Source organism: Globicephala melas, chromosome 3, assembly GCF_963455315.2.
Source record: "Globicephala melas chromosome 3, mGloMel1.2, whole genome shotgun sequence".
Taxonomy (NCBI): Eukaryota; Metazoa; Chordata; class Mammalia; order Artiodactyla; family Delphinidae; genus Globicephala; species Globicephala melas.
The window spans coordinates 162,712,922-162,729,305 of NC_083316.1; the positions used below are offsets into that span (position 1 = coordinate 162,712,922).

General features: G+C 57.6%; 1 protein-coding gene across 4 annotated transcripts in view; it reads right to left on the bottom strand.

Annotated features, from left to right (window-relative positions):
* Window positions 1–16,384, bottom strand: part of ADGRL1 (adhesion G protein-coupled receptor L1) — a 44,781-nt gene that overhangs the window by 21,981 nt on the left and 6,416 nt on the right. For 3 of the 4 annotated variants that reach the window (XM_030879851.3, XM_030879850.3, XM_060297059.2), the window contains exons 2-3: window positions 5,875–6,038; window positions 1,704–1,917 (exon numbers count right to left, since the gene is read on the bottom strand). In XM_030879851.3, coding sequence (XP_030735711.1) covers window positions 1,704–1,917; window positions 5,875–5,944 — 284 coding nt within the window. In that variant the 5' untranslated portion in view covers window positions 5,945–6,038. Of the gene's footprint in view, window positions 1–1,703; window positions 1,918–5,874; window positions 6,039–16,384 lie in introns of those variants that run through there. The other variant, XM_060297060.1, reaches the window with a different exon arrangement.

Consider the following 16,384-nt stretch of genomic DNA (forward strand, 5'->3'; position numbering starts at 1 on the left):
TCTGGCCTGGCCCACCCACCTGATCGCGCCTGTCTCCTGCCCAAAACTCTCGGGAGGCTTTCAGTGACCCCACCCAGTGACATACTCTAGCATCCCCAAGGAGCTGCAGAGCTGGCCCCAGGCCTCCTTCCCTTTTCCAGTTTTATGCTCAGGATCCTGGAGTGAACCCTGCATTCTCTCAGGCATTTGGCAAAAATTCAGTGAGTGCCTGTGGTGTATCTGGCTGTGGACACAGCGGTGACAGACAAAACTCCCTTTCCCCGTGGGGCTGACAGCCTAGTGAGGGAAGACATAAAAAAGACACGATAAAGAGGCGAAACAGCCAATGGGACTGTGGATGGAAGTCAGGACTAGGAGAGAGAGAACGCAGGGAAGGGGCTGGGAAGTGGCAGGGGCGGGGGCCGGGTTGCTGTGATTTTAGAGGGTGGTCAGGCAGGCCTCACTGAGAGGTTAGTTAGGTAAAAACAAAAAATCCCTGGGGCTTCCCCGGTGGCGTAGTGGTTGAGAGTCCGCCTGCCGGTGCAGGGGACGTGGGTTCGTGCCCCGGTCCGGGAAGATCCCACATGCCGCGGAGCGGCTGGGCCCGTGAGCCATGGCCGCTGAGCCTGCGTGTGCGGAGCCTGTGCTCCACAACGGGAGAGGCCACGACAGTGAGAGGCCCGCGTACCGCAAAAATAAAAAAATAAAAAAAATAAAAAATCCCTGAGTAAGGAGAGGGAGGGGCCATGTGGGTGTTGGGGAACAGCATTCCTGGCAGGGGGAACAGCCAGTGCAAGGGCCCTGAGGGAGCCCTTAGTGGAAGATGCCTGATGGGTGTAAGGAGTGGGCCAGGTAACTGAAGCCCAGCAAGTGAGGAGGTGCATGGAGGAGGTGAGGGCCGGGAGAGGACAGGGCAGAACGTGTAGGGCCTTGGGGGCCTCAGGGGAGGACTTAGGCTTTTGCTCTGAGTGAGGTTGGAGCCAAGGAGAGCTGTGATCTGAGGAGGGACAGGACCTGACTCAGGTGCTCCCAAGCACTCTCTGGCTGCTATGGGGGGGAACAGACTATAGCAGGCAAGGAGAGGGGGCAGAAGATACTGTAGCAGTCCTGGGGGGCTTGGTGGTGGAAGTGGCGGTCCCATCAGGGTATAATTTGAAGGAAGAGCTGACCAGCTCTAGGTGGTGCGGGTGTGAGTGTGAAAGAGCCTTCTGCAGCTTTGCACACATGCACCCCACACTCACACACTTACAGACATAAACAGTCTTCACACTCCCTCCCTCACATTCTCACACACGTTCTCTCTGACATTCACAAGCACATACACTTCTGCCATCTGTGTTCAACTGTCACCTCCTCAGGGAAGCCTGACCAGACCTCTGGGCTGTCTGTCAGTTCCCATGACATCTCACTCTGTCCCGCCACGGCGTTTACTCTGCAAGCCCCCACCAATCTCAGGATGAGCTTCTGGAGGCAACGGGCTTGTGGCAGAGGGTACAGGTTGGGGAGGTGACAGGCTGGCAGGGCATGGGCTGGGTCTTATTTGCTGTTTGCACGGGACCCGGCCCCTAGTAATTGCTCAGGAAACATGGGTCGAATGCATAAAAGGAAGACTAAAGGTGAACGGGATGTGCTGGCCAGGGGCGCATGGAGGACAGGCACCTTATTGACCCCAGGGACTGCTGCCACCCCATCTCCCAGGAGCCCCGCAGGGTGGGGCCCCTCACCTCTGGGACATGATCTTGAAGGCGTCTGGCAGATAGCACTGCACGTTCTCCATCTGGAAAGGGTCAGCGTCGCAGATCTTGTCATCTGTGCGCCCGTAGTTGGCGTTCTCCACCATGATGACGTCGCTGCCTGGGCACCGCAGCTCTATGGGGTAGCCTTCACATGCCAGCTCACGGCGCATCAGCCCGAACGGGAGCCCGGCCCGGCTCAGGCCTGCAGGGAGGAGGGGGAGAGAGTCACACCCGGGCCCAGGAAGGGAGGGAAGACCCCCGCTGAAGAGGCGCCACCTCCAGCTTCACTGTATTGGGATGCGGACCGTATGAACGTCAGTTTACTCATCTGTAAAATGGGCTTCTCAGTGTGCCCACCTGTGTAGTAAGGCCATGAACCTGGCCCAAGGAAAGTCTGGCCTTTGCCTTGGCTCCTGGGCGGTGCCCTTGAAGCCCCTGAAGTGTCCTGCTTGAGAAGAGTGTCTTTGTTTGCCTGGGGGCCTTGAGCCACGCCAGGCAGCCTGTGCTAACTGTTATGGGTTGAACTGGGTCTTCCCCCTCCCCAAATTCAAATGCTGAAATCAAGCCCTAACCCTCAGGACCTGAGAATGTGGTCGAATTTGGAGATGGCTTCTTCACAGAGGTAATCAGATTAAAATGAGGTCGTTAAGGTGGGCCATTAATAGGGCCCTATGGGGTCCTAATCCAATAGGAACCGTGTCCTTATAAAAAGAGGAAATTTGGACCTAGAGGCACACACAGAGTGAAGACGATGTGGAGACACAGGGAGAAGATGGCCATCTACAAACCAAGGAGAGGGGCCATGCGGGTGCTGGGGAACAGCATTCCAGGCAGGGGGAACAGCCAGTGCAAAGGCCCTGAGGGAGCCCTTAGTGGAAGATGCCTGATGGGTGTAAGGAGTGGGCCAGGTAACTGAAGCCCAGCGAGTGAGGGAACCGATCCTTCCCTTGTGACCTTCAGAAGGAACCAACCCTGCTGACGCCTTGACCTTGGATGTCTAGCCTCTAGAACTGGGCGGGACTACATCTCTATTGCTTAAGGCTCCCAGTCTGTGGTATTTTGTCACAGCAGCCCCAGCAAACTAGTACACTCACGATGTGGTTTCAGGTAGGCACTTGGGGTCACGCGGTATCAGCTGACCTCTGGAGGGGCTGGAGGCTGAGGTCAGCCATGTCTACGCGACTGAGCCCCGGTAAAGACTCTGGACACCAAGGCTCAGGGGAGCTTCCTGGGTTGGCTGGACAACATGCGTGTTGTCACTTATCGTTGTCAGGAGAGTTCCTGCTGCCCGTGACTGCACTGGGAGTGGACCGCCTGGAACTTTCCTGGATGGTGCGCTTCTCTTGGCTGATTTCTTTTTTTTTTTTACGGTACGCGGGCCTCTCACTGTTGCAGCCTCTCCCGTTGCGGATCACAGGCTCCGGAAGCGCAGGCTCAGCGGCCGTGGCTCACGGGCGCAGCCGCTCCGCGGCATGTGGGATCTTCCCGGACCGGGGCACGAACCCGCGTCCCCTGCATCGGCAGGCGGACTCCCAACCACTGCGCCACCAGGGAAGCCCTCTCTTGGCTGATTTTAATCTGTATCTGTTCACTGTAATAAACTATAACCACGAGTATAAGGGTGTTTCTGAATTCTGTGAATCGTTCAGGCAAATCATCAAAGCTGGGGGTGGTCTGGGGGACCCCCAGACTCGCAGTTAGTGTCAGAGGTAAGGGTGGCCTGGTGCACTTCCCTAACTTCACATCACCCCATGCAAGGTCCAGAGATGGTGCGGGAGGGAACACGCTCATGTTCTGGAAGAAACCACAGAGTCTGGCTTTGCCACTTCCCAGCTGACAGACCAGGTGTGTCCCTTGGACCAGGGCTTCTCCTGGTGTGTCCCAGGAATCAGCAGCGTACCCATCATGTTCAGAATGTAGATTCTGGGCCCCCCGACCCAGGCCTGCTGAATCAGAATCTTGGGGATGAAACCAGGAGCCTTTGGATGGATACACCCACCAGTGGTTCTGATGCACACTACAGCCTGGACAGCCACTGCTGGAGCCTCACCAGGCCTCAGTTTCTGGATCTGTAAAATGGGCCACCACAGCCCAGGGCTGTACTGGGAGGATTCCGTGCTAGAGAATGTTCTTGAAGGAGGTGCTGTGCATGGTGCTGTGCTCCGGGAGGACGTCACAGGGAGGGGCCTCCTTGCTTTCACCTAGGAAACCTCCCAGGGTTGCCATGACAATGAAAGAACTTGCCATGGGCATGCCCTGCTCTCAGAGGGGTTGCATTGTCACACGTCAGTCTCCATCCCATGCCATTCGGAGACTGAGAGCTGGGACTCAGGAGCCAGATGGCCAGGGTTTGTGTGTTTGTTTATTTATTTGTATAAATTTACTTATTTTTGGCTGCGTTGGGTCTTCGTGGCTGTGCGCGGGATTTCTCTAGTTGCGGTGAGTGGGGTTACTCTTCGTTGGGGTGCGCAGGCTTCTCATTGTGGTGGCTTCTCTTGTTGTGGAGCACGGGCCCTAGGCGCGCGGGCTTCAGTAGTTGTGGCACATGGGCTCAGTAGTTGTGGCACGCGGGCTCTAGAGCGCTGGCTCAGTAGTTGTGGTGCACGGGCTTTGTTGCTCTGCGGCATGTGGGATCTTCCCGGACCAGGGCTCGAACCTGTGTCCCCTGCCTTGGCAGGCGGATTCCTAACCACTGCGTCACCAGGGAAGTCCCTGGCTGGGGTTTAAATCCCAGCTTGGCCACTTCCTGGCTGGTGGCCTCGTCCAGTCACTGACCACCTCTGTGCCCCCGTTTCTTTCCCTAAGGAGCTGATAACGCCTATCTCATAGATCCATGCAGAGGGTTGCAGTGCACACGGTACATAGTGAGATGGCAAGCCACTGATTACTATTATCATTCAGATGATCAAGGCAGCTAGTCTCTGTTGGACAGAGTGGGCTCAGTACCGTCCATGCCTGCTGGGGCAGCCACCTTCTTGGACACTGGTCCCAACCAAGCCTTGTAGGGTGTCAGAGAGAAGGGGGGATGCACAGAGTGGCCCTGGGCTCCAATGTGGGGACTGTCACTTGTAGATGAAGAGAAGGCACCAGTGCATGATGGCAGCAGGGCCAAATGGGCCCCTTTTTCCAGATCTAGTGCCTCCAATGCCACCTGGGGGCCCAATGGGGTTGGCAGCTAGGCCCTCGGGGTATTTTGGGATGAGTTGAGTCCCACTTGCGGGAAAGTTTTACGTGCGTTCCTCTAGCATCATCTGCTTCCGCAGCTAATTTTAGCCCTTCCTGGGCCCGGGAAGGAGGCCGGGGGTGGAGGGCTGGCTTGGATGGGTCTGGGGGTGGAAGCAGCCCCTCGCAGGCCAGCTGGCGCTGTGGGGCAGGACCTGGATAGGTAGAGAACATGGGTGCTGGGGGAGGGGAGGGTGCCAGCTGGCTGGAGCAGTGCCAAGGCCCTGTGACACGGCTGAACAATGCCCCCTTCACCTCTGTGGCTCCCCGGAGGGTGGGGCTGTATGAGGCAGCCATGGGGAGCAGGGTCCACCATGAGTGCCCTCCAGACAGGGCTGGGAGGGGCAGGCAGGGGGCACAGCCAGGGCGAGGGCGAGGCTAGCGGGCCTCCTCTCTTCCCGCCCTGCCCTTGCCCCCGCCCGGGCCCACCATGGGGATTGTAATTGAGTAATCGGTGAGGGTGGGCGGGCCGGCTCGGGGCACTAATTGTGGTGTGTGCAGGATCCCGGGAACGGCATAGGGCCGAGCCGGGTAATTAGTTGTTTTTAAATAAACGTCAGCGGGCATGCTTTAATTAAACCTTCTTCCCAGCGAGAGCCTCGGAGATGTAATCACACTGAGAGAGACACACACAAGACAGAAGAGCATCGGCTCACCAGGAAGGCCTGTCCCGGTCCCGGGAGGCCACATCCCGAATCCCAGGCTCTAGGACCCCTGGTGGGATGGACCCTGGTGCTCTGGGTTGGGGGGTGAGGGGCTGATCCGGGGACCCCTTGGTGGTGCTAGGGGGCATGATCCCCAAGTCTTCCTCTGGCCTGGTTCTGGGTGGTCTGAAGCGGGTACTGTAACAAGTGGTCGGGAGGTATTTCACTGTTTTATCTGCCCTCCTGGCAGGGATTTGCAGGCACGGCCCCTCCCCAGCCCCAGCAGCACCTACCTTGGGTGGCCGAGGTGACCAGGATGGCAGTGACGCAGAGACTCCAGAGCACGGCGGCCAGGCGGGCCATGGTGGCGGCTGGGGCGCGTCCGGGGCTCTCAGTGGCCTGTGCGGGCGGCCTCGCCCCGCATCACCAGGTGGGTACCACGGCCTGGCCCACCAGTCTGGGGAGGACAGGAAGAGTGAGGTGGGGGCCGCGGCCGACCCCCAGCGGGCCTAGTAGGAGGGGTGTTTGGGCCAGTCCCCTCTCCTCCTGCTGGTGGCTGAGGGCTTCCATCCTGCAGCCCCAGGAGGGGCTGGACGATGGAACCCGCCCGAGCCAGCCGTATCTGACAGAAGCTGCACCCTTGGGCCAGAGGCTGACTCCTTCCAAGGCCTCTGGCTTATACGGCACCCTCCACTCCCACCCCAACGGATGGACCCACCCATCTGGGCATCTTGGACCTCCTGGAAGCACCTCCTGGTGTCTGACAGCCCCCCTCGGGTGGCTGGGGCAACGCTTCGGGCTGTCACAGCTATGAAGGGCCCACCTGAACCCAGGCAGGCTCAGACCCTCCATCACGGAGGAGGAGAGCCCTCTGGAAGCCTCTTCCCCGACCCGAAATCAAGACCCTGCCTGTTCGTCTCCCCCACCCCAGCTTTCTCACCCACCACAGCGTCCAGGGTGGGGGACCCAGGCGTCTTGGCCGTAGCTTGCGGCCTCTGGGTCTCGGGCAGGAATCCAGGTCCCCACCCCTGGTCCCCTGCTTCCCGTTTCTCTGGCTCTGGTAGCTAATTAGAATCCAGCTGGCTGGTGCCACAGATCAGGGACCAGGGATGACTGAGTCCCCTCTTTCCTCTCAGGGGGAACCTTCAGGGTAAGCTAGAGACAAGCAGGCAGGGTGAGGGGTGGGTGCAGCCCCTGGGGGGCCAGGGAGGGTGAAGGGGGGGTGAAAGTTGTGTGGCGACCCCCGCAATTCTCTCCAACCCCACCCCGTCTGCCCATCCTCAGGCACAGCGGCTCTGAGGGCACAGAGCCGGGTTCTGACCCACTTCTTCTCCCTCATGGCCTCTCCTCTTCTCACTGCCTCCATCTCCCCTGGATCCTCTCGAGACTGGACACCCAGATCTTTACTTTTTTTTTTTTTTTTTCGGTACGCGGGCCTCTCACTGCCGTGGCCTCTCCCGCTGCAGAGCACAGGCTCCGGACGCACAGGCCCAGCGGCCATGGCTCACGGGCCCAGCCGCTCCACGGCACGTGGGATCCTCCCGGACCGGGGCACGAACCCGTGTCCCCCGCATTGGCAGGCAGACTCTCAACCACTGCGCCACCAGGGAAGCCCCAGATCTTTACTTTTAATCCTTTGCTTTATCTACACCCCGGTTCTCCGATATGGCCCCAGCCCAGGGGCACCAGCCTGGCCAGGAACTTGCTAGAAATGCACATTCTCTGAGGAGGGTCAGCACCCCATGCTTTCTTGTTTGTTCGCTTTTTGACCGCGCCGGCGCAGCACGTGGGATCTTAGTTCCCCAAACAGGGATCGAACCCGTGCCCCCTGAAGTGGAAGTACAGAGTCTTAACCGCTGGACCGACAAGGAATTCCCCAGCACCTGTGTTTTAACCGGTCCTCCAGTGTGGTCTGTCCTCTCCCACCGTCACCCCAGCCTGTCCTACGGGCTCAACACCACCGACCAGCCAATACTTTCCAAATCCCTTATTTCCAGTTTGGAATCTCTCAAAAGAACCCCTACTACTGTTTCCCCCCCGCCACAAAATGAAAGCCTATCCGCCAGTCCAGGTAATTCCCTGTCCCCACCTCTGCTCCAGCCACTCCTGCTATTCCTCAACCACACCAGCTCCTGCCCCAGGGCCTTTGCACTTGTCACTTCCTCTGCATGTATCTTCTGTCCACCCTTTATTCACATGGCCTCTTCCTCTGCTCCCTCACCCCCTTTGGGCCTTCGTTCAAACGTAAATATTTCTCCCTTTTATGGAAGGGCCCCTGCACTGGGCAGTGACATCGTTGAATTGCTTTGTCTTGCTCCTGCTTCTAGAACAGGCCTGACACACAGCAATGAAAGTTTGTTGAATGAATCTCAGAACCCAAACCTAGGAATCCTCCTCAATTCCTGACTCCTCTCCTCCCCTCCCCTTCATAAACTCCATCAGCAAGTCCCACGGGCTCTGCCTCCAAAGTGTCTCACCGACCTGCCCACTTCTGGCCCTCAGTGCCACCACCAGGACCAAGCCACCATCCTGCTGCATCTGGACGCTTGCCCTGGCCTCCTCCTCCCAGCCTCCCTGCCTCCACGCATGCCCTCCACTCAGTGCTAAGGGACCATTTAATGATGTAAATCTGAGTATTAACCTCCCACTCTGCCCTCCCCTGGGGTCTCTGTTCCTCATCAGGGCCTAGAGGCCGCTGGGGACCCAGCAACACCATGCTCTCTAGCCTACCCACTGCCCGTTCCTAGAAGCTCCAGCTTCCTTCCAGCCCGAGCCCTTGCCTGGGCTGCTCCTCTGCTTGGAATGCTCTCCCAGCATCCCCAAACGCCTGCTGGAGCTTCTCACCATTCAGGGCTCAACCTCAAGGTCATCCCAGAAGAGTGACCTACCCTGACCACCCTAACCACTCCCGCCACCCTCACTTGCCATCCTTCATCTCCATCCTTGTTTGTTTGTTTCTTGGCTACGCCGCGCAGCATGCAGGGTCTTAGTTCCCCAACCAGGGATCGAATCCTTACCCCCTGCAATGGAAGCACGGAGTCCTAACCCCTGGACCGCCAGGGAATTCCTTAGCCCCATTTTAAATTCACGGCACCTGAAATTACATTCTTGTATAAATTACCTTCCCCACGAGACCATGGGCAACTGGAGGCCAGGGACTCGGCACAGGTTCTCAAGAAAGATTAAGGCAGCTCGCTCATGGGGCAGGACATCCCTCCCTCCAGGCCTGTCTCGTCTCATGTGAAACGGGAAGGTAGTTTCACAGGGCAGCCCTGCAGCCCTGTTCCCCGCCCCTGACCCGCAGCAGCTCTCTGCACCCTCCCCAGCGCCCAGCCTTCAGGAAACTGCCCCCTCTACTTCCTCAGCCCACAACTGTCTCTTATCCCGCAACCCTGTCCAGATACGGCCTTTGATGGGTTTTGGTTCATTTCATAGCACTTTACATTTTACATGGTTTGTGGGGGGGCATCCTTCACCACTTCATTTCTCCTGCACCCCATCTTCCAGCCATGGTCAGATGCGGGGGGTGGGGGACTGACCCTAGGCTGATGGCTGCTCCCCTCCCTGACTCTCCCCTAGAGAGTTAAACTGGTTAGCATCTCCTCCCTGGCTCTCCCTTAGGGAGTTAAACTGGTTAGCGTCTGGTTAATGCTGGGGAGGCTGCTGGATGCCAGGCTCTGGGGGCAGCTGGCCAATGTGGGTCTGGACCCTGCCATGTCATGCCCCGTGACCCTGAGCGGGTCCTCCCCACTCAGGCCCCCAGTTCCCTTGCAACCTCGAATCTGCAGGGCTCTGGTAAGGACAACAGTCTACACACACGGTAGACCGGCAAGGGACCCATCAGAGGGTGCTGTCACAGCACAGCGAGAGTCAGGGCACGGGGAGGATCCATCTGAAGGAGGCGGCTCCTCTCCTCCTCCCGGGCTGCACCCCGGGACCCCAGGACCCCAGGCCTCTTGCCCCTCCACACCCCGCCTCAGGGATCCAACCAGCCTCATGGCTTTAGACACCATCTGTACCGGGACGACTGCCACATCTGCGTCCCAGCCCCGCCTCTCTCCTCATGTCTACACCTCCATCTGGGTCTCCAAGGCATCTGGAGCCTGACCACACTGGACACAGTCCCCCATTTCAGTGCCTGGTCCCCCCCCCCTCCTCCCAGGTCCTTAGGCCAAAACCCCAGGAGTCAAAATCTTGGGTTCCTCTTTCCCTCGCCCCCACAGCCAGTTCAGGAGTAAGTCCTGGGTCTGCATCTCCAGAACACCCCAGCATCCACCTGTCCATCCACGGCAGCCCCCCTCCAGACCTGGGCATCACCATCTCTGCCAAACGGCCCTGACCTCTTCCCAGCAGCCCTCCAGCCCCTCTCACTCCTGCAGCCCAGGCTCCCCCCACCTCCCCTCACCTGCCACTGGCACCCAGAGGGATCTTTAAAAAAATTATGGTATTTTATATATATATATATATATATATATATGTGTGTGTGTGTGTGTGGGTGTGTGGGTGTAACATAAAACTCATCATTTAACGGTTTTTAAGTATAGAATTCAGTGGCATTAACTGCATTCTCAATGCTGTGCCACAACCATTGCAATCTATTTCCAAAACGTTTGTATCACCCCAAACGGAAACTTGGTACCCCGTTAATCAAGAACTCCCTCTCCCCTCTCCCCTCAGGCCCTGGCGACCACTCATCTACTTTCTGTCTCTAAGCATTTGCCTGTTCTGGGCATCTCATATGCATGGAGTCATATCGTGTTGGCCAAAAAGTTCGGTTGGGTTTTTCCATAAGAAGTTATGGAAAAATGCGAATGGACTTTTTGGCTCATCCCCACACAATCTGTGGCCTTTTGTGTGTGGCTTCTTTCACTCAGCAAAATGTCTTTGAGGTTCACCTGTGTTGTAGCCTGTGTCAGTTATTCCTCTTTCTGGCTGAGTAATATTCCACTGTACAGCCGGACCACATTTCATTTACCCATTCATCATTAAAAAAAAAAAATTAAAAAAAAATTTCTTGGGGGCTGTGTTGGGTCTTTGTTGCTGCGCACAGGCTTTCTCTAGTTCTGGTGCACGTGCTTCTCACTGCGGTGGCTTCTCTTGTTGCAGAGCACGGGCTCCCGGTGCCACGGGCTTCAGTAGTTGTGGCGCACGGGCTTAGCTGCTTCGCGGCAATGTGGGATCTTCCCGGACCAGGGATCGGACCTGTGTCCTCTGCATTGGCAGGTGGATTCTCAACCACTGCGCCACCAGGGAAGTCCTAAAAATTTTTTATTGGAGTATAGTTGATTTACAATGTTGTGTTAATTTCAGGTGTACCGCAAAGTGAATCATTTATACCTGTATCCACTCTTTTTTAGAGTCTTTTCCCATATAGGCCATTACAGAGCATTGGGTAAAGTTCCCTGTGCTATACAGGGTCCTTAGTAGTTATCTATTTTATATGTAGTAGTGTGTAGATGTCAAAGTTTTCGGTTTTTGTTTTGGCCGCACTGGGCAGCTTGCGGGATCTTAGTTTCCTGACCAGGGATTGAACCCATGCCCTCGGCAGTGAAAGCAAGCAGTCCTAACCACTGGCCCACCAGGCAATTCCCTATCCATTCATCACTGATGGACACTTAGGTTGTTTCCACAGAGGGACTTTTTTTTTTTTTTTTTTTTTTTGCGGTACGCGGGCCTCTCACTGTTGTGGCCTCTCCCATTGCGGAGCACAGGCTGTGGACGTGCAGGCTCAGCGGCCATGGCTCACGGGCCCAGCCGCTCCACGGCATGTGGGATCCTCCCGGACCGGAACACGAACCCGTGTCCCCTGCATCGGCAGGCGGACTCTCAACCACTGCACCGCCAGGGAAGCCCCAGAGGGACTTTTTAAAGATGTCGGGAATTCCCTGGTGGTCCAGTGTTTAGGACTCGGTGCTTTCACTGCTGAGGGCCCAGGTTCGAGGAACTAAGATCCCACGAGCTGCTAGGCATGGCCGAAAAAAAAAAAAAAATCTCGACACATTGCTCCCCGGCTTAAATCCCTGCCAAGGTTCCCACTCCACAGCCCAGGAGGTCACGCACACCCGGCTCTTGCCCCTTTCCCGCTGCTCCAGCCATGCTCCTTCCCACCATGCAGTCTTGGCCTGTGTCCCTTCGATTTCAGCTCATGTCCCCTCCTCAGAGATGTGAGTGGGCCTCAGCCACCCCACACCGTAGCACCTTGCGTTCAGTGCCCGTTTGTCCCGTCCCCACCATCCCATAACCTCCCATGTCTCCATCTTCCTCTTGGTAAAATGGGGCTACCTCACAGGGTAGCTGCACGACAAGATGAATTCATACCCGTGAAACACACAGGGCCATGCCTGGTGCATAGCGAGTACAGAGTGTCCTGGGCCGAACTGTCACCACCATCCCCACCAATCACGTCACTGCTGTGTGATCTGACTTGTCCGCTCGTGGATTTCCTTTGTAGCCCCCGGAGAAAGGAAGCTCCCGAGGCCGTCCCTTGGTGCCTAGACGTGCAGTAGGTCCTCAAACAAATATTGACCAGATGAACACAAGGATGGTGGTGGGGGCAGCTGGACGGGGCGTCTGCCCTGTGACCTGGGGCCCAAGCCTGGCCCACACAGGCTGGGCACCATTGCCTCAGGGGCACAGAAAGTGTTCCCCATGGGCTGCCTGCTGCTCCCTGAAGCCCCTTCCCTGGAGCAGCTCCTCCAGAAAGCCCCAGGCACCCCCAGAACTGTCCGCACCTCGGGGCTGCAGCAGGGGGAACTGGGCACTGCAGCTTCTGTTCCCTCTCGTCCTGGCCTGGGCATGCCCACTCGGCCCTGGGGAGTTTTACCTGCTGCCTGGTGCTCACCTAAGCGAGGAGGTGAGGTCAGACGTGGAGAGGTGGGAGCCACCTGGGAGGCCCAGGCCTGACTACCCCTGAGGCCTTGGGATGAATGGAATTGTGTTCCCCCCCCAAAAAAGATACACTGGCATCCTATCCCCCAGCACCTCAGAATGGGATCTTCTTTGGAGATAAAGAGGTAGTCAAGTTAAAATGAATGAGGTCATTAGGGTGGACCCTAATTCAATCAGACTGGTGTCCTTATAAAAAGGGGATATTTGGACACACCCCCCCCCCAACCACCAAGGAGAACGCCACGTGAAGACGGAAGCAGAGATCGGGGTGATGCGTCTACAAGCCAGGGATTGCTGGCAAACCACCGGAAGCCAGGGAAGAGGAAGGAACCAACCCTGCTGACACTTTGATCTTAGACTCTGGGCCTCTAGAACTGGGAGATAATACATTTCTGTTGTCAGAGCCCAGTCTGGGCTATGTTGTCACAGCAGCCCTAGCAAACTCGCACAGGGTGTCAGGGCACGTGGCGGGGGAGTTGAGGCAGAGATGGGGGCAGGGCCCTGAACCACACAACTTCAGGGGAGCCTTTCAACTACAGGGTGTGGGGATCCAGCTGGGATCTCCAGTTTGCCAGAACCACCCACCATGCCAGGGGCAGCGGCTGACACCTCTGTGCCCCGTTCTGAGCACTGCATGCCTGTATCTCCTTTAATGCTCAGAAGAACTTAGTAAGGGGGTGGGGAGTGTATACCCACATTTTACACAAGAGGAAAGTGAGATCCCAGGGGCACCTGACTGGCAAGGGGTCTTTGAACCCCAGGCTGAGCATGGGGAGCTCGGGAGACCTGGGGGCCCTCGAAAGCTCCCTCCTCTGGGCCCCCACTGCATCTGTGTAAGCATCCTCAGAAGTGGACACGCCCACAGGGGTCAGGTGAGCCCCCACCTGTGTCTGTCCCCACCTCGAGCCTCAGAGGGCTTGAGTGGCCCCAATTTAACCCATGGGAAACAGGGCCCACCATCCTCTGAGCCCCAGGTGTGTCGGACCCCCAGGTCACGTGGGCCGCCCACGGGTCCCACACCTGCCTCCGGGTTTGCCTGAGCCCCACATCAGTTTCGAGTCAAGGGGCGGGTGCAGTGGGGTCCCAGGGCCGGGTGACACGGCCCAGGCTCTGTCCTCAGGTGCCCTGGCATGGGGCAGGGGAGGGTGGGTGATAGGAGAAGAACCAGCTGCTGGAGGAGGGGAGGCACTGCTAGCTTGCCCTCGAGTGAGGTTGCCATGGCAACCCTCAGTGCTTGAGTGGGTGGGAGTCTGAATGTTCCGGGCCCCTCAACACAAGCTTCCTGCCTCTTGCTCCGTCCCAAGCAGCCTTGAGTCTTCCCCAAACCCAGCAGCCCGAGAGCCCAGCTCCACAGGCCCACCTCCTCCAGGAAACCCTCGGGCATGGCAGAGTGGGTAACCAGCAGGCCCTGGGATAGGTCCAAGGACTTGGCTCCTGGGTGTCAATCTGCTGTGTGATCTCGGGCCAGGCTCTTGGCCTCTCTGAGCCCATTTCCCCATCCCTACTCTGGGACTAACAGACTTCCCTCACAGAGATGGAGCAAGTGCCCAGAGAGTATCCGTCACATAACCTCCTTCAGGAAGGAGGCTGTGGGCTCAGGGAGGGCAGGGTCCCCACCAAACCCTCAGCTCCACCCCCTCATCTACCCATATCTCAGCAGAGGGCAGCCCAGTCCTCCCAGGCGCTCAAGAACCATACAGATATCCTGGGCCCCTCTTCTCCTCTCATCCCTACAGCAGCTCCTGCGTCTCCTTCTTCAGAATCTGCTCACTTTCTCCTGACTCCTTGGTCCCCTCCCTGGTCCAGCCCTGTCGCCTCCTCCCCTGTCTCCCAGCTCTCCACCCTTGCTGCCCAGTCTGTTCCACATACAGCCACCAGAGGGCGGCCGTGAGCACCCCGAGTCTGGGCACATCCCTCCTCTGCTCAGAACCTTCCAAGGCTCCCACCTCACCCAGAGCAAAAGCCAAAGCCCTTCGTCGGCCCACAAGGCCCTGCACACTCTGCCCTGTCCCCTCCCTACCCTCACCTCTTTACACTTTCCCCCTCGCTCACTAACACCAGGCGCAGTCCCCTCTCAGGGCCTTTGCACTGGCCGGTCCCTCCTCCCCAGATAGCTGCAGAGCTTCTCCCTTGCCTCCTTCAGGTCTTTAGGCAAACGCTGCTGGCTCTGGGAGGCCCTGCTGGCCCCAGCACTCTTGCATCCTGCTCTGGCTTTATTTCTACGTGGCCCTCATCGCTAGCATGCCAGCCACGCGTTTTACTTACTTGCTTATTATCTCTCTCCCACTAGATGCCGGTGCCACAGGGTGGGGTTTGTCCGTCTTGTAAATTTTAAAAGGTCACTCTAGCTGCCAAGTGGCGCTGGACTGCAGGGGGTGGGACCATTCAAAACCTCCCCTTCTCCCTGGATGCCTCCTCCCCGGTCTCCCCCGTCTACCTGCTACTCCCACCACTTCCAATCTCTACCCTGCAGCCAGCGTGATCTTTGCAAAATGAAAACCCAATCACATCCCTCCCTGCCTACAGTCCTCCATGGCTCCCTATTGCCTCAGAGGCCTCAACATGGCATTTCAGGCCCTGGTCTCCTGCTACCTTCTCATCACCTTCTCTGCTCTGGCCTATCCTCACCCTCCACATCTCTCTCTCACATACCCAGAGGACTCCTGCCCTCTGTCCCTTCTTCCTCCAAAAGGCTCTGCCTGCCAGGATTGTGTTGGTCCCTCCTGTACCCACACTAGTGGCACACTGGGGCTCCACATTTCACTCCCCTAATTGGACTTGGGCTCTGCAGCTGAAAGTCTATCCCACCAGGGAAGGTTCCATCGTGGGTTGGCCTGGCTCTCTGCTGCATGCCCAGCCCCGGGCAAGGAGAGGGTTCTTGTTAATTTGTTTAATGAACAAAGACGAAACAGACCCATAGAAGAGGTTGTCCATTCAGTGGATAGTTACCTAGCTCCCACCTGGTCACAAGTGCTTTGGAGGAAAATAGGCTTGTAGGGGAGAGAGAGAGTGGAGGGGGTATGCGTGGGTGCAAATGTAGATGGGGTGGTCAGGGAACACCTGGCCAAGAAGGTAACATTTTAGCAAAGGTCTCAAGGAGGGGAGCCATCTAGGTACTGGAGAAAGCATATCCAGGCAGTGGGAACAGCATATGCAAAGGCCCTGAGGTAGGAATGTGCTGAAGTGTGGCTTTGGCCCAGTGAGTGAGGGGAGAGAGGGAAGAGGTGAGGGCGGGTTTACAGGGCAGAGCGAGCAGGGCCTGTGGGAGTGAGGTGGGAGCTGTGGAGGTTCTGAGTGGGGACAAGACGTGCCCTGACTCGGGTACTCACAGACTCCTGCTGGCAAGGGGAGATCAGACTGTGTATGTGAGGAGGGGTGTTGCTGAGAGCAGAGGGTGCTTCCCACCCCCTCCCTCTTTGTTTCTCCAGGTCCACACTGCTGTCAGAACCAGAAACCTGCAGTTTCCCCCTCCCCCTCCCCTTCCAATCTATCATCTACTAAATCATGTCAACTCTGTCTCGAAAGCCCCACACGGGTCCACCTCTAATGTCTCGAGGCCTCCACCTGGGCCTTCACCTTGACAGCTGTGGCGGCCTCCTACCCACACTGGCCTCTCCACTACCCACCCCTGCCCCACCCACCCGCCCTCTGCAGTTCTCTCCTACAAAGCAAGCCAGAGGGAGCGCATGCTAAACATTCCAGCCATGTCTCATGGGCCTTGATCCCTTCACAGGCCTCCCCAGTCCCGTGGACAGGTAGAAACGCAAACCCACAAACAGTCCTTCGGCCCCCAAGACCGGCATTCTCTCTCCCCACCTGGCCAGGAAATGTCTTTCCTTCCACCACCACCCCCCGCCCCGGAGCCACCCCCTTCTTTCTGACCTCAGGGCAGGTTTCTCCCTCTCACAAACTCTC